At 39.4% G+C, this 14,108-nt stretch overlaps 1 protein-coding gene across 1 annotated transcript in view; it reads left to right on the top strand.

Annotated features, from left to right (window-relative positions):
- RNF24 (ring finger protein 24) overlaps positions 1 to 14,108 on the top strand; it is a 71,049-nt gene that overhangs the window by 50,415 nt on the left and 6,526 nt on the right. The window contains exons 3-5 of the mRNA XM_074317736.2: positions 451 to 493; positions 2,339 to 2,380; positions 14,007 to 14,086. Of these exons, the coding sequence (XP_074173837.1) occupies positions 451 to 493; positions 2,339 to 2,380; positions 14,007 to 14,086 (165 nt within the window). The remainder of the gene's footprint in view (positions 1 to 450; positions 494 to 2,338; positions 2,381 to 14,006; positions 14,087 to 14,108) is intronic.

Below are 14,108 nucleotides of genomic sequence, written 5' to 3'. Positions count from 1 at the left end.
ATGTTCTAAGTCTTGATCTGGGTGATAGTTACACTGGTGTATGTGCGTGTGTGTGTGTGTGTATTTAATATTTAGCTGTATTAAAGTTTTTGTACATTCTTAGATGTATATTATACTTAAATTCTTAAATTAAGAAAAATGATATTAAATATTGAAACATAAATATTGGATTATCGATACTGAGACTTCATTAAAGTATTTGTTATATTGAGATACTGTTTTAATGAGATTTCACTTGAACTTATATTTGGATAACATTTTATGGTTCGCTGGTCATTTTTCTCATAACATGATCACAGGTATGTCATTTGGGTATATTCCAGGATAAAGATTCTGGATTTTAAACCATAGATGATATAAACTAATACCAAAAATTAGCAGGTATTTTTATTTTTTTCAAATTGTTATATTGGAAATTTCAATATAGCATTGTTCATTTCTGTCTTTTAGGCTAAGACATCAAGCGCACAAAGAATTTTATGCCTACAAACAGGTGAGAAATTTACTTCAGATTGGCTTTGATCATGATTTTTATCAAAAAGAGAGAACTTAGGTTTCCACTCATATTTTAAGCTAGAACTCAATTTACTCCTGTTCGTTTTAGCATTTCACTTGCCAGTTTGCAGTGCAAAATGTATCAACTTCACTTTAAGTACTCTTCTTTCTTAAGCATTATTTGGAGTAATAGAAAGTTCAGCTGATACAATAATGTAATTTAAAAGGGAACTTTAGCCAGCATATTGCTAAAGAGAAATGCTGTAGCTTATAATCCTTAAAGTTACTGTTACCTAATGGAGTTCAGATTCCATTAAATGAATTTCTTCATTAGAACACATACCAGTTCCTCAGAAATGACCAGCTGTTAAATCATCTCCTCCCCTTTTGTACTTTAAATGTTAGCTTATGTGACACCACTAGAAGTCCAGATATTTGCATCATCACTGCTAACCCCTACCCCTTTGTACTATTCCTTTACTGATTAGTTCTTTAAAGTAATTAACTTTAAAGAATTAGCTTTTCTTGAAGGCCAAGTAAAATTTGTTTTTCCTTCCATGTGTCATCCACTCACATTTTACCACTGATACCAAACAGTGGACCTAAATTTTCTTTTGGCCCTAAGCATGAAATTATTTTTGTTGTTCTTAGCTTTCTTTTTTTTTTTTGGTCAAGCTTCAGCTTATTTGGGTCTTTAACTTTGCTGACACGATGTTACAGAGCCACCTCACCATTTTAGGATTACATATCTTTTTGTTCATCCTTTGTCCGTGTCCTTTTGAAATCTGAGCGCACTGAGTTCCTTAGCTGTCCACACTGGTATTGTAGGTGACCTCACATTCTTCCCTGTAAGTCTCATGTGGGATTCATCCAGACAGTGGAACGTTTTAGTTTTCTAAATGAATGAATCTTGTTGTCTCAATTCTATCATAACGTTGACCACCTATAAGATATGTGTACGTAAACTAACTAGAAAGTAAAATTGACCTTGGTGGCCATTTAAAGGGGGAGAATGACTGATAGAACTAATGAAGTCACAAGACATATGGTAAAAATTGTCTTTAAAAAATACTGAGTTGGAGATTTAATACATACCTGCCTAGCTAGATGGTAGCGTCTGGTTGTGATTTCTGAAAATATGCTTTGCCCTCAAAACTATTTTTGGTTCAGGAATATAAGATACTCAGAATGTAGAGACTTTCCCCAAATTTCACTTGCTTGTTTTTTCACCTTAAGGTGAACTATAACTCTAATAAGCTGTTTATTCTCAGAAATTTTCTATTTAAATAGTGATCTGCCCTCTTATCACTTGGCTTTCCTTTTAACTGATATCCAGTCACTACAAAGTCAGTTTAGGGACAGCACCTGGATGAATTTTAAACCTATAATTCTGGGTACAGCTAAAGTTTTCTGAGGATAGTGATGTATAATAAACTTCTAAAAGATTGATATTTTTTACCTTTTATAAATTACTAATCAATCAGTCCCATCAGCCAGTGCTATGTTTTACTAAATCATATTGCAATCAACCTCATTTATTTCCCCCCCCCCCATATTAGCACTTAGTCCATATGGGCACGTGTTAATGTCTTTTCCCAAAATTTAATCTGTTGTCAAAGAGATTTTTAAATTGCTTTCCGGGAGAATATTGCATCATTGCTCAAGTTCAAAGAACGTCGCTAAAACGTTCTGTCTCAAATTGTAAAAGAGGTTCTCTCCAGTATTGACTATAAGGAGAAATGAGTTATATACACAAAAGAAAAATATTTGTGAATATAATGAGAAAAATTTTTTAATTACAGGTTTAAATGGGCATAAGAACATACTTTTTTTTGTCTTACAGGTTATATTAAAAGAGAAAGTAAAAGAACTGAATTTACATGAGGTAAGTTGCCTTATAATGATTTTAATCTTCTTGAGCTATTTTCTAATAGAAGTGGTATGCTGTGGTATGGTTAAACATCTTTATTTTCAGAAGTTGAAAAAAAGTAGATTTATTTTGATCCGTGTAATAGAGTATTTAAGGGTAAGGTCACATAAAAATCAACTGTGTGAAGACTTTGAAAGTAACATAGCTCATGTTTTTACTAGGGATGGTGCCAGTTTAAGATTTCATGGCAGCAGGAGTGTTGCTTACTGTCCATGCTGTATGAGGAGGAGACAGATACAAGTTAGTTTTACTCTTCAAAATGAATTTGCAGTATTTTCACTTGAAAATGTTCCCAGGAATCCCTTCTTATCAATGTCACAAAAAAGCAGTGATTACTTCTTGGGGTTGGGAGTTTGGGGAGGTGAGGCAGAGGGTTGGAATTGGAACGAACATACGAATCCTTGGACTTTTCTGGTGTTGCAGCTGTGTGTTTGGTGCTCACTGTGTTATCATCCTTGTGACTTAAATACACAAATGTGTGTGTGCACTTGTTGTCCACCTTAAGACACATAGTCTGTAAAAATTCTTTCTCATTTTATTCCTTGTGTTGCCTATGTATGTTCATAATTTTTATTTTTAAATTTAGGGCTCTTTTTCTTCCTCCTTTCTGAGCTTTTGAATTAGTGTTTTAAAGCAAGGACTTGGAAAGCTGTACATTGTAATATCTATTTTCCATATAGTCTAACGTTCGTGAAGCTACATAGCCAGTCTGTTTAAAGATAGTTTGTGAAATTCTTTGACTAATAACAAAAATTGTTTATATTATTATTGAACACTTTGAAATCATCTACTGCTCCTTTGCTCTTTCTGCATGTTTCTTATCAAAGAGTTGATATTCATAAACAGCATTTTAGACCTAACCTTGGATTAAACTCAAGCGTTGATTACTGATTGACTTTTAATTTTTCCCAAAAGTTAACTTTGGCACATGGCCAAAATTCATATGAAGTAATAAAGGGCAATCACTTTTCTATTTAGGGTTTCTTTGATGGCCATAAATGAAAAGATTAAATTCTGACAGACATTAGCAATTTTGAATAACCAGGTTTGTCAGGAACAGAAGTCTTCCTTATTGGTTTGACCCATCAGTTTAGAATCTTTATCCTGAATACATGCATTGTGTTGCAGCATTGTATTAATGTATCAGAGTTAGTATCCCAGCTATACCCACCAAGTCCATTTTTTCAGAGTCTGACCAAGCTACTAATCCCACTGTTGTTTGAAGCTATAGCTGGGAAAGCCTAACCTTGCTCTACAGCTTGTTTCTGGAGGCCATCATGGATTTTTCACAATTCATTTGTTCCTTTCCAGTTGCATTTCTTGGTGATGAAACTATTTTTTGTCAAACTGTTGTATCCTTGTGCATTCCTGTAGCCTAATTATACAGTGATACATAATTTAGTTCTATGTAAGTACATGGAATTTGAGTATAATTATTAGTGAATAATTATAATAATGAAAAATCAGAGACAAGCTAAATTTCCATCAGTAATGAATAAATAAAACATGATAGACTGGAAGGTAATCCACCAAGAGGGGAAGGGAGGGAAGGAAGGTGACCTGATCAGTGAGTTACACTATGAGCTACTACTACACAGCAGGCAAAATTAGGAAGGAGCTCTACCTATAAGTACATCACTCAACCTGGGAAGATCTCTAATGGGATCTTGAGAAAAGAAAGTTGCAAAGTGATATCAATGTTTGTATCACATATGTAAACTAAAAGAAACACTACATTGTTCATGGGTTCATATGCATACTCCAGAGTGTTTTACTGGGTTTGAGGACACATTGATCACACAGAGAGGAGAGGGAAAAGATTAAGGGACGTTGGTCAAAAGGGACATTAGTTTTATATGCAATGATCTTAATTTTAAAGAAGGAAAATAAGTAAACATTAATTTTTAAATAATTTTTAAATTACTGAATATATAAAACATGTCAGACAGTATACTAAACCCTGGAGACACAAAGGAAGCATAAAATACTAATTTCTGCTCGCAAGAAGTTAGCAGTCTTGTAGAGGAGACTGTAAACGAGAAAGTCATAGACTGTGCAGGAGGGTGCTGTCTATTATCTGGAGTATACACTGCGAGTCCAGCATTGCATAATCACATAGCTTCTTCCTGGCACCTTGCAGACTCAGATGCCCAGACATCACCACCAGCACCACCCCCAGCTTCCGAGACAGTTGGCTCTACAGCTGTGACTATATCATTTTTTAAATTTTTTTCTACCAGTTTAGGAGTCAAGCAACACATAATAAATGAAGCTAAGGGGTGATATATATAGATTTTCAAAACATGAAAATAATCCTGTCTTAAAACCCATAGGTTTCCTGGTTTTTCTGTTCTTCCTCCATCTTTTAATAGAGACATAGAGAAGCAGATCTCTAAAACATTTCTAGTTCTAGCCATGCAAGTGGGATAATAAATGGCATCTAATGGAGTCTCGGGGGTCAAGAGAAACAGAAAGGTGCCGTGGAAGTTATGATGCACTGGGGCATGCAGATCCTGTGCAAAGAAGTTCCCAGCACTCAGTTCTAGCTAATTGTTGCCATGGGGGAATACAGCCCAGTTGTTGTGAGATCTGGGTTTTTTCAAAAGAACCCTGAGAGTCTTCGCATTAGGCTATAATCTGCTTTCCATCTGCATTTGGTTTTTGATTTGTTCCTGATAGTGTCCCCACTCTAGTTATGATAAGTGGTTGCTTTCTCCATTAAATTTCTTTTGCACCTCTGTCAAAAGTCAAATGACCATATTTTTGTGAGTCTGTTTCTGGATTCTCTATTTTGATTCATTGATTTATGTGCCTGTCTCTTCAGTCTTGATTACTGTAGCTTTATAGTAAGTCTTAAAATCAAGTAGTATGATTCCTCCAACTTTATTCTTCTTTTCCAATACTGTTTTAGCTAGTCAAGTGCCTTTGCTCTTCATGTAAATGTTAGCATCAGCTTGTCGATATATACCAAAAACAAAACAAAAAAAGTCCTGGGATTTTGATTAGTAATGCATTAAATCTATAAAGCAGTTAGGGGAAAATTGGGATCTTTACCATGTTGAGTCTTCTAATTTATAAACACATTATGTTTTTCCATTTATTGCTTTATTTGAAGCTCTGTTGTTAGATGCATACAGATTTAGGCTTTTTATGTCTTCTTGGTGAATTGAATTTTATAATGTCCCTCTTCATCCCTGGTACTTTTCTTTGCTTTGAAATTTTTGTCTGATACTAATAAAGCCATTCTAGCTTCTTTTATTTTTTAAGATTTTATTGGGGAAGGGGAACAGGACTTTATTGGGGAACAGTGTGTATTTCCAGGACATTTTTTTGGAGAACAGTAGTGTTTTTTTCCCAGGACTCATCAGCTCCATGCAAGTCAAGTTGTTGTCCTTTCAATCTTTTTTTTTTTTTTAAGGAGATTTTTTTTTTTTAGGGGAACAGGACTTTATTGGGGAACAGTGTGTACGTCCGGGACATTTTCCAAGTCAAGTTGTTGTCCTTTCAGTCTTAGTTGTGGAGGGCACAGCTCAGCTCCAGGTCCAGTTGCCGTTGCTAGTTGCAGGGGGCACAGCCCACCATCCCTTGTGGGAGTCGAACTGGAAACCTTGTGGTTGAGAGCCCGCGCTCCAACCAACTGAGCCATCTGGCCACCCGGGAGCTCAGCGAGAGCTCACTGACTTCATTCTAGTTGCGGAGGGTGCAGCTCACTGGCCCATGTGGGAATCAAACCAGCAGCCCCTTTGCCTAGAGCTCACGCTCTAACCAACTGAGCCACCCTTCTGCCCCACACTCTAGCTTCTTTGGATTAATGTATGCATGGTCTGTCTTTTTCCATCCTTTTATTACTTTCAGTCTACCTATATAATTATATTTGAAATGAGTTTTCTTATAGACATCATATAGTTGAGTCGTGTTTCTTAATCCATTCTGCCAATCTGTCTCTTAATTGGTGTGTTTAGACCATTTACATTCAGTGCAGTTATTGATATGTTTGAAATTAGGTCTACCATTTTATTGTCTTCTGCTTTTCCCTCTCTTTTTTATGTCTTTGTTTCCCTTTTCCTGCCTTCTTTTCAGTTATTTGAACATTTTTAGTATTCCACTTTATCTATTGTGATTTTGACTATATTTTTGTATAATTTTTTAGTGGTTGCTTAAGGATTACAAAATAAATACTTAGAATCAATTTTTAGCACTTCAACTGGAAAGTAGGAAGCTTATATCCATATAGATCCTTTTACCTTCCCCCTTTACGCAGTAGCTGTCATATCACATCTATATACATTGAAAATCCCATGAGACCGTGTTACATTTTTTACTTTTAACCATTAGATATATTTTAAAGAATTTAGGAGAGGAAGAGTAGTCTGTTATGTTTATCCAGATATTTACCATTCCCAGTGGTGCAAGTTCCCTTCCTATGTCATATTCCTTCTGTCTGATCACCTTCCTTTAGCAATTCTCTTAGAGCAGATCTGCTGGCTATGAATTCTGTTCGTTTGCTTTCTTCATCTAAGAATATCTTTATTTCACCTTCATTTCTGAAGGATATTTTTGTTGGATATAGAACTCTGGGTTGACAATTCTTTTCTTTCAGCACTTTTAAAATCTTGTACCACTTCCTTCTGACTTCCACGGTTTTCTGATGAGAAATTAACTGATCTCCTATCAGTAATGCATTATTTTCCTCTGGCTACTTTCCAGATATTTTCTTTGTCTTTAAGTTTTTAACTATTTGTTATGATGTCTAGGCATGGATTTCTTTGGGTTCATCGTGTTTGGTTTTTACTCAACTTCACAAATATGTAGGTTTGTCTTTCCCCAAGCTTGGAAAGTTTTCAGCCACTATTTCTGCAGATCTTTTTCCTGCATTACACTCTTTCTATCCTTCTACCCAACCAGAGAAGGCCTCATCCACCTGCTATTGCCACATGTGCCAGTCAGAACGTGCATAGCAGAACTCTGAGGCCACATCCATAGTGCAGTGGTATAGCCATCCACATAGCTTCTAAATTTGAACAAGAAGGAACAAATTGGATCCATCCTTCCTTCCATCAGCATTGCGTGTATGTATAGAAAAGAAAGGAAGACCTGCTCCCCTCTGCATCTCAGCAGCAGCTGGGATCCTGGCTGCACAAGAACCAGGAAGAGCCATCTTTAGGTCATTTTCCCACGTCAGGCAGGTAGTGGGTGAGAAATCATGTGGCAGGCACACTGTAGCCTTGCTCTGCCCTGTGTTCCGTAGGAAGTTCAGACTTGTACGCTGAAAACTACAAAAGACCTAAATAAATGGAAAGACATTCCATGTTCATGGTTTGGAAGACTTACTATTGTTAAGAGGGCAGTATTCCCCAAAATATTTACAGAATCAACACAATCTCTATCAAAATCACAGCTGCCTTTTTTTTTTTTTTGGTAGAAATTGCTGAGCAGATCCTAAAAATTCACATAGAAGTGCAAAGGACCCCAGAATAGCGAAAAACAATCTTGAAAAAGAATAACAGAGTTGAAGGCTACACACGTCCCAATTTCATGACTTTCCACAAAGCTACAACAAGTCAAGTCGTTGTTTCAATCTAGTTGTGGAGGGCGCAGCTCACAGTGGCCCATGTGGGGATCAAACCCTCAACGTGTTGTTAAGAGCACCGCGCTCTAACCAACTGAGCTAACCGGCCGCCCCAAGACAGTCTTAATTAAGACTGGCAGATGGATAGACATACAGATCAATAGAATAGAATTGAGAGTTCAGAAGTAAACCCAGACATTTATGGTCAGTTGATTTTTTTACCCTCTTCTTCCACCTCCCGCTCTCCCCCACTCTAGTTCAAGCCATTGTTTCTCAGTCTAGTTGTGTAGGACGCAGCTCCCTGGCCCATGGTGGTATAATGAGACTTGTGCTACCCCTGGCTGAGGCAGTGGGTCAGCTGCTCACAGCAGCGCACGGCAGCACGGCGCTCCAACCACCTGAGCCACTGGGCCAGCCCTGGTCAGTTGATTTTGGGTGCCAAGGCAATTCCATGGGGAAAGAGTAGTCAGTCTGTTCAACAAATGGTGCTGGGATAACTAGATAACCACATGCAAAAGAATGAAGTTGAAGCCGTGCTTCACACCATATACAAAATGGATCAAAGACCTAAATATAACACCTAAAATTATAAAACTGGAGGGTTCAGAAGGCTTCTGTGTTGGTTATCACATGGAGGTGCTGGGCGAGTGGCGTGGCCAGAGAGGACATAACGCTCTGTGCGTCTTCCCACATACCTTGCCCTGTGTATCTCCATCCAGCCAGTGATTTGTATCCCTTAATACCCTTTGTAATAAATCGGTAATGGAGTGAGTAAATTGGTTTTCCTGGGTTCTAGGAGCCATTTTAGCAAATTAGTCAAATCCAGCGAGGCGGGTATTGGAACCTCCAATTTGTAGCCACTGCTTGAGCAGAAGCACAGTGACAACCTGGGCTGTGACTGGCACCTGAAATCCAAAGGGAGGGAGCTGTCTACAAGACTAAACCCTTAGCCTGGGGAATCTAATGCCAGTTCCAGCTAGTGTCAAAATTGAGTTGAATTCTTGGATACCCTGCATATGTCTTGAGGATTGCTTGGTATTGTGTGTGTGGGAAGCCTCCCACCCTACCTTACACACTGGAATTGGATTCAGGAACCCTTTTCAGTATGATAATAGCACTGTGGCTATTTTTATTAAAAGTACTTATTTTGACATTTATGTATTGAAATATGTGTGGATAAAAGGACAGTGTTTGAGATGTGCTTAAAATAATTCAGCAGAAGAGCAAAAATGTGGGGGAATGGAAGGCATAGACGACAATTGGGTGGCGCTAATAATTGTGGAAGTTGATTGATGGTTATATAGAGGCTCATTATACTATTTGCTTGACTTGTATTTTTGAAATTTGCATAGTAAAAAGTTTTAAAAGTTTGTTTTTTTTTTTAGATAATCAGAGAAATTTTACTATAGATTGAGTATTAGATGATATCAGGGAATTACTGTAACTTTTGTTAGGTGCGTAATAGAATGGTGGTTATGCAAAAAAGAAACAAAACAAAAAAAAGATTGTCCACATCAGTTCGACTTGCATTCTGAAGCATTTGTGGGTGAAATTGAAATAACATGGTATACAAAATTTATTTTAAAATATTCTGGCTGAAACAAGTGAGAAGGAATAGGTGAAACAACACTGGCAAATATGGTTATTGAAATTGCATGATAAAGGCATATAGATAGGAGTTTATTATACTATTTTTTCTACTTTTGTATATGTTTGAAATTTTCTGTAATGAAAACTAAAAACAAAAACAAAAACAAAACTCCTCCCAGTATAGAGAACAGTCTCAGTGCACACATCAGCCATGTACTGTTCACAATGAAAAAGGGTAATGCTTTGTTTCAGTCCTGCTCTGAGAAAATTTCTGCTTCTGAGACTCCCTCTCCCGCCCCTTCACCTGCAGCCAGGGTATGAGCTGGATGTGGGGCCTATGGGCCATCCTTGGTTTGCATGTTCACACTGGGCTTCACTTCTGGGTATCTTAGCAACTCCAATTTTCCCAGGAGCCCTAAGCCTGGTGAACATCCGAAGACTGCCAGATATTGAGCCAAGGTGGGCTGGAGTCTGAAAAAGAGATTCTGGAGGCTCCGCTGAGTGGTCTGACCTCAGAGCTCTGTGGAAACACAAAGGGATCCTGCAGAGAGAAGGCCACACCATGACAGCCAATCAGCCTCCTCCCAAGAGTACATCAAATAGTGTGGAACATGGTAGCACAGGGGAAAGATATAAAGTGTGGAAACAATGTACATTGGAGTCCCAGCTCTTCCACCTTCTAGCTGTGACAACCTGGAGAACTCACTTCAGTCTCAGTTTCATCTTTACACTTTTTACGTAAACAAACAAAAAAATAAAAAAATAAAATTACGAAACTCTTAGAAGTAAACATAGATATAAATCTTTATGGACTTGGATTAGACAATGGTTTCTTAGCCATGACACCTAACAGATAAGCAACCAAAGAAAAAAAAATAAATTGTACTTCATCAAAATTAAAAACTTTTGTGCTTCAAAGAACATTATCAAGACAACCCACAGGGAGAAAATATTTGCAAATCTTGTATCTGATAAGAGTCTAGTATCCAGAATATATAAAGAACTCTTACCACTCAGTAAAAAGCCTATAAAATAAAAATACATGCAAATATTTTACCCTAGTCTTTTCACTCTAACGGTCTTTTGCAGGACAAAAGTTTTTAAATCTGATGAAGTCCAATTCATCAGTTTTTTTCTTTGGTTGCTTATGCTTTAGGAATCATATGCTTCCCCCTCCTTCTTCCGCCTCCCACCCCGCACACACACACTCTGGTTCAAGCTGTTGTTTCTCAGTCTAGTCGTGTAGGACGCAGCTCCAGGGCCCATGCTGGTATTAGGAGCCTTGTGCTCCCCTGGCTGAGGCAGTCGGTCGCCAGTTATCGGCCAGCCGCTCACAGCAGCTCATGGCAGCCCTTGCAGGATGCCAGCCGCTCACAGTGGCTGCTGGCAAGAATCATGTTTTTGATGCCTATGGATGTTCAATTGCTCCACTACAATTTGTTAAAAAAGCTGTCCTTCTCCACTGAAATATTTTTGCACCTTTGTCAAAATCAGTTGGCTATCTGATAAGGGATTTGTGTCTAGAATATATAAAGAATTCTTGCTATTCAATAATAAAAAGCAAAATAACCCAACTAAAATACAGGCAAAGGATTTGAATACACGGTTCTCCAAAGAAGATATACAAATGGCCAATAAGCACAACATTATTAGTTATTAAGGAAATGCAAATCAAAACCACAATGAGATGCCAACGTCACACCATCAAGGATAGCTATGTCAAAAAGACAATAATAATAAGCTGAAGAGCAGGAGAAACTGGAACTTTCATACACAATTGCAGAGATATGAAATGGTGCAGCCACGTTGGAAGACAGTTTAGTAGTTCCACAAAAAGGTTAAAGAGTTACCAACTCTGGAGTAGCAACTCTACTCCTAGACATATATACCCAAAAGAATTGAACACTCAAACAGATACTTGTACCCCAGTGTTTAGAGCAACATTATTCACAATGACCAAAAGGCAGAAACAGCCCCAGTGTCCATCAACAGATGAATGGATAAACAAATGTGGTATATCCATATAATGGATATTATTTAGCTATAAAATTGAAGCATTGATTCATGCTACAGCACGGATGAACCTTGAAGGCGTCATGCTAAGTGAAAGCAGACACACACAAAAGACCACGTATTATATGATACCATTTTATGATTCCATTCCATGCTGGAAATGACCTGAATAGACAAATCCATCAAGACAGAAAATTGATTAGTGGTTTCCAAGGACTGGAGAAGGTGGAATAGAGAGTGACTGCTTATGGTATGGGCTTTTGGGCGCAGGTGATGAAAATGTTCTGGAATTAAGATGGTAGTGATGGTTGCACAACTCTGAATATACTGAAAACTGCTGAATTGTACACTGTAACTGGTGAATATTATGGTATGTGAATTATATCTCCATTTAAAAAAAGAGATGGGAACTCAGACTGGAGAAACAATCTGTTGCCAACATACTGCAAAGTAAAGCTCATTTGCGAAATATGATCTGTAAAGTTGTAAAATTAGTTTGACCCTTCAGGGAACTTCTAAGAAGTCAGATCTGAGGCTTTTCTCTGCGTGATTGCCCTTGGCTTTTGGTCACCGTTAGCACTTAACATGTCAGAATTTTTATTTTATTTTTTTTCAGGTGACTATAGTTTTAGAATTTATTTGAAAATAACATAATAGCACATTATAACCACTAATAGTAACGCCGTTTTGAAAAGGCTACAAATCTAATTTTTGATCCTGGAAAAAATAAGCAAATAAAAATGAGTGACTTGTCCAACGTCTTGCCCTTTGGTGGGATCAGCACTGACTCCCCAGAGGGCAGAGCTAGCAGTCCTGTGTTTCAGGAGAAGGCTGTGCTGGGAGGGGGGGGCAGCTGGGTGTTTCAGGCCAGAAGCCTGTTCACACAGTCCAGGAGGTGGGAACAGCTTTCTCCCTTTACACATGGACAGCTGAGGCCCATCTGTGAGATCACGCCAAGGCTGGAACTGCTAGTTTCTCATCTTTACCCACAAATTGTTCTCAACCTTTCTCCAGAAAGCAAAATGAGCTTGAAAATAGTGCTGCCATTGCGAAATTTAAGCATGAATAAGAACAACTGGCGCTGTTACACTGCCTTACTGCCTCCTCCGCTCTGCACCCCCAGCCTGAGCTGACGACAGTCCTGTGACGGGGGTGGGGTGGGTGGTGTCTTCACTTTACGAATGGAGGGACAGAGCTTGAGAGGCATCATTATGGCAGAGGCCACACAGCTGGTGGGTGTCTGAACCAAGGCCAGCGGTCTGTCCTGCCCTCCTCCCTGCTCTCCTGCTGTCTCTCCTGCAGTAACGCCAAGTCGGGTAAGACACTTACCCATTCTCCTCCTCCTGGGAAGGTCCTGTGTGCTACGTACACAAGGCCCTGCAAGCTCCCGAGAGAAGGGTGCTGGAAGACCAACATTCACAGCACTGGCCACAGGGGACAAGAGCCATATGTCCTGTCACATAACCTAAGAAGACTGGGTTACATGTTATAGGTTATAAAACAAGTGACAAGGAGGCCATGTCAGTAGTCGGGGCGAGAAGTGGTAATGGTTGAACCAGGATCCCTGGCGATGGCCAGGGAAGCAAGCAGTGAGGAGTTCAAGCTTCGGGTGGCAGATAGAAGTGGTACAGCAGCTCGTCAGTGCAACACACCTGGGTCCCCAGCCAGGCCCAGCACTCACCAACTACATGGCCTCAGGGAATGTGGTGATTGCTCTGAGCTCATCTGTAAAGTGGGTAATGTGACGATACTTGGTGTCCCTGAGCACTGATTAGTGCCCAGGAGGTAGTGGTTGGAACCCAGCCTCTGGGTGTAAAGGAGGCCTCGCTCCGAGCAACGGGGCCTTTGCCACCTGTCAGAGAGCCATCCCGGCCCCATCTGTACATTTTCATAAGTTTAAGTTCAGAGACTCATGAATAACTTTTTATATGACACTGACAGAAGGGCAAGGCCAAAGTGAGGGGCCCCAGAAGCTATGAAAAGCATTTTACCAGAGAAAGGAGAGCCCCAGGACCTGCCCTGGGGCGTGAGCAGCCCCTCCCGGGCCTGTGTGGCTGAGAGGCCAGAGCACCCCTGCAGAAAGTCAGCCCCTTGGCACACCACAGGCAAGTTACGTTGTGTCCAGAGAATAAACCGAAGTCAGACTCTTCTGACGCACTGAAGTCAGGAAGCTGCCTCTTGCTTTCTGTCTTCTCCCATCTGCCCTCCATCTTTGAAGACGTGCAACAGAAAGAGCAGGAGACGCTTCTTCAGAAGACCTTGCCTATTCAAACCTGTTTCTTTCACTTAATGAACTTGGGATATTGTAAGTCCCTTCCCATGGCTGGGCCTCAGGGGTCTGCACTTGACTTTGTGGCCTGGGAGAGCACTTGGCAGACACTTTGCCTCATCTGTGAATTTATCTTTCAGCTCTGTGCAGTGTGTCTAGAAGACTTCAAGCCTAGAGATGAGTTGGGGATTTGTCCATGTAAGCATGCCTTCCACAGAAAGTGAGTATTGGTGTGGTATTAT

This window comes from Rhinolophus sinicus, chromosome 13 (assembly GCF_057876585.1).
Source record: "Rhinolophus sinicus isolate RSI-liver-muscle chromosome 13, RSI-T2T, whole genome shotgun sequence".
Classification (NCBI taxonomy): Eukaryota; Metazoa; Chordata; class Mammalia; order Chiroptera; family Rhinolophidae; genus Rhinolophus; species Rhinolophus sinicus.
This window is presented reverse-complemented; position numbering and strand designations above follow the sequence as displayed.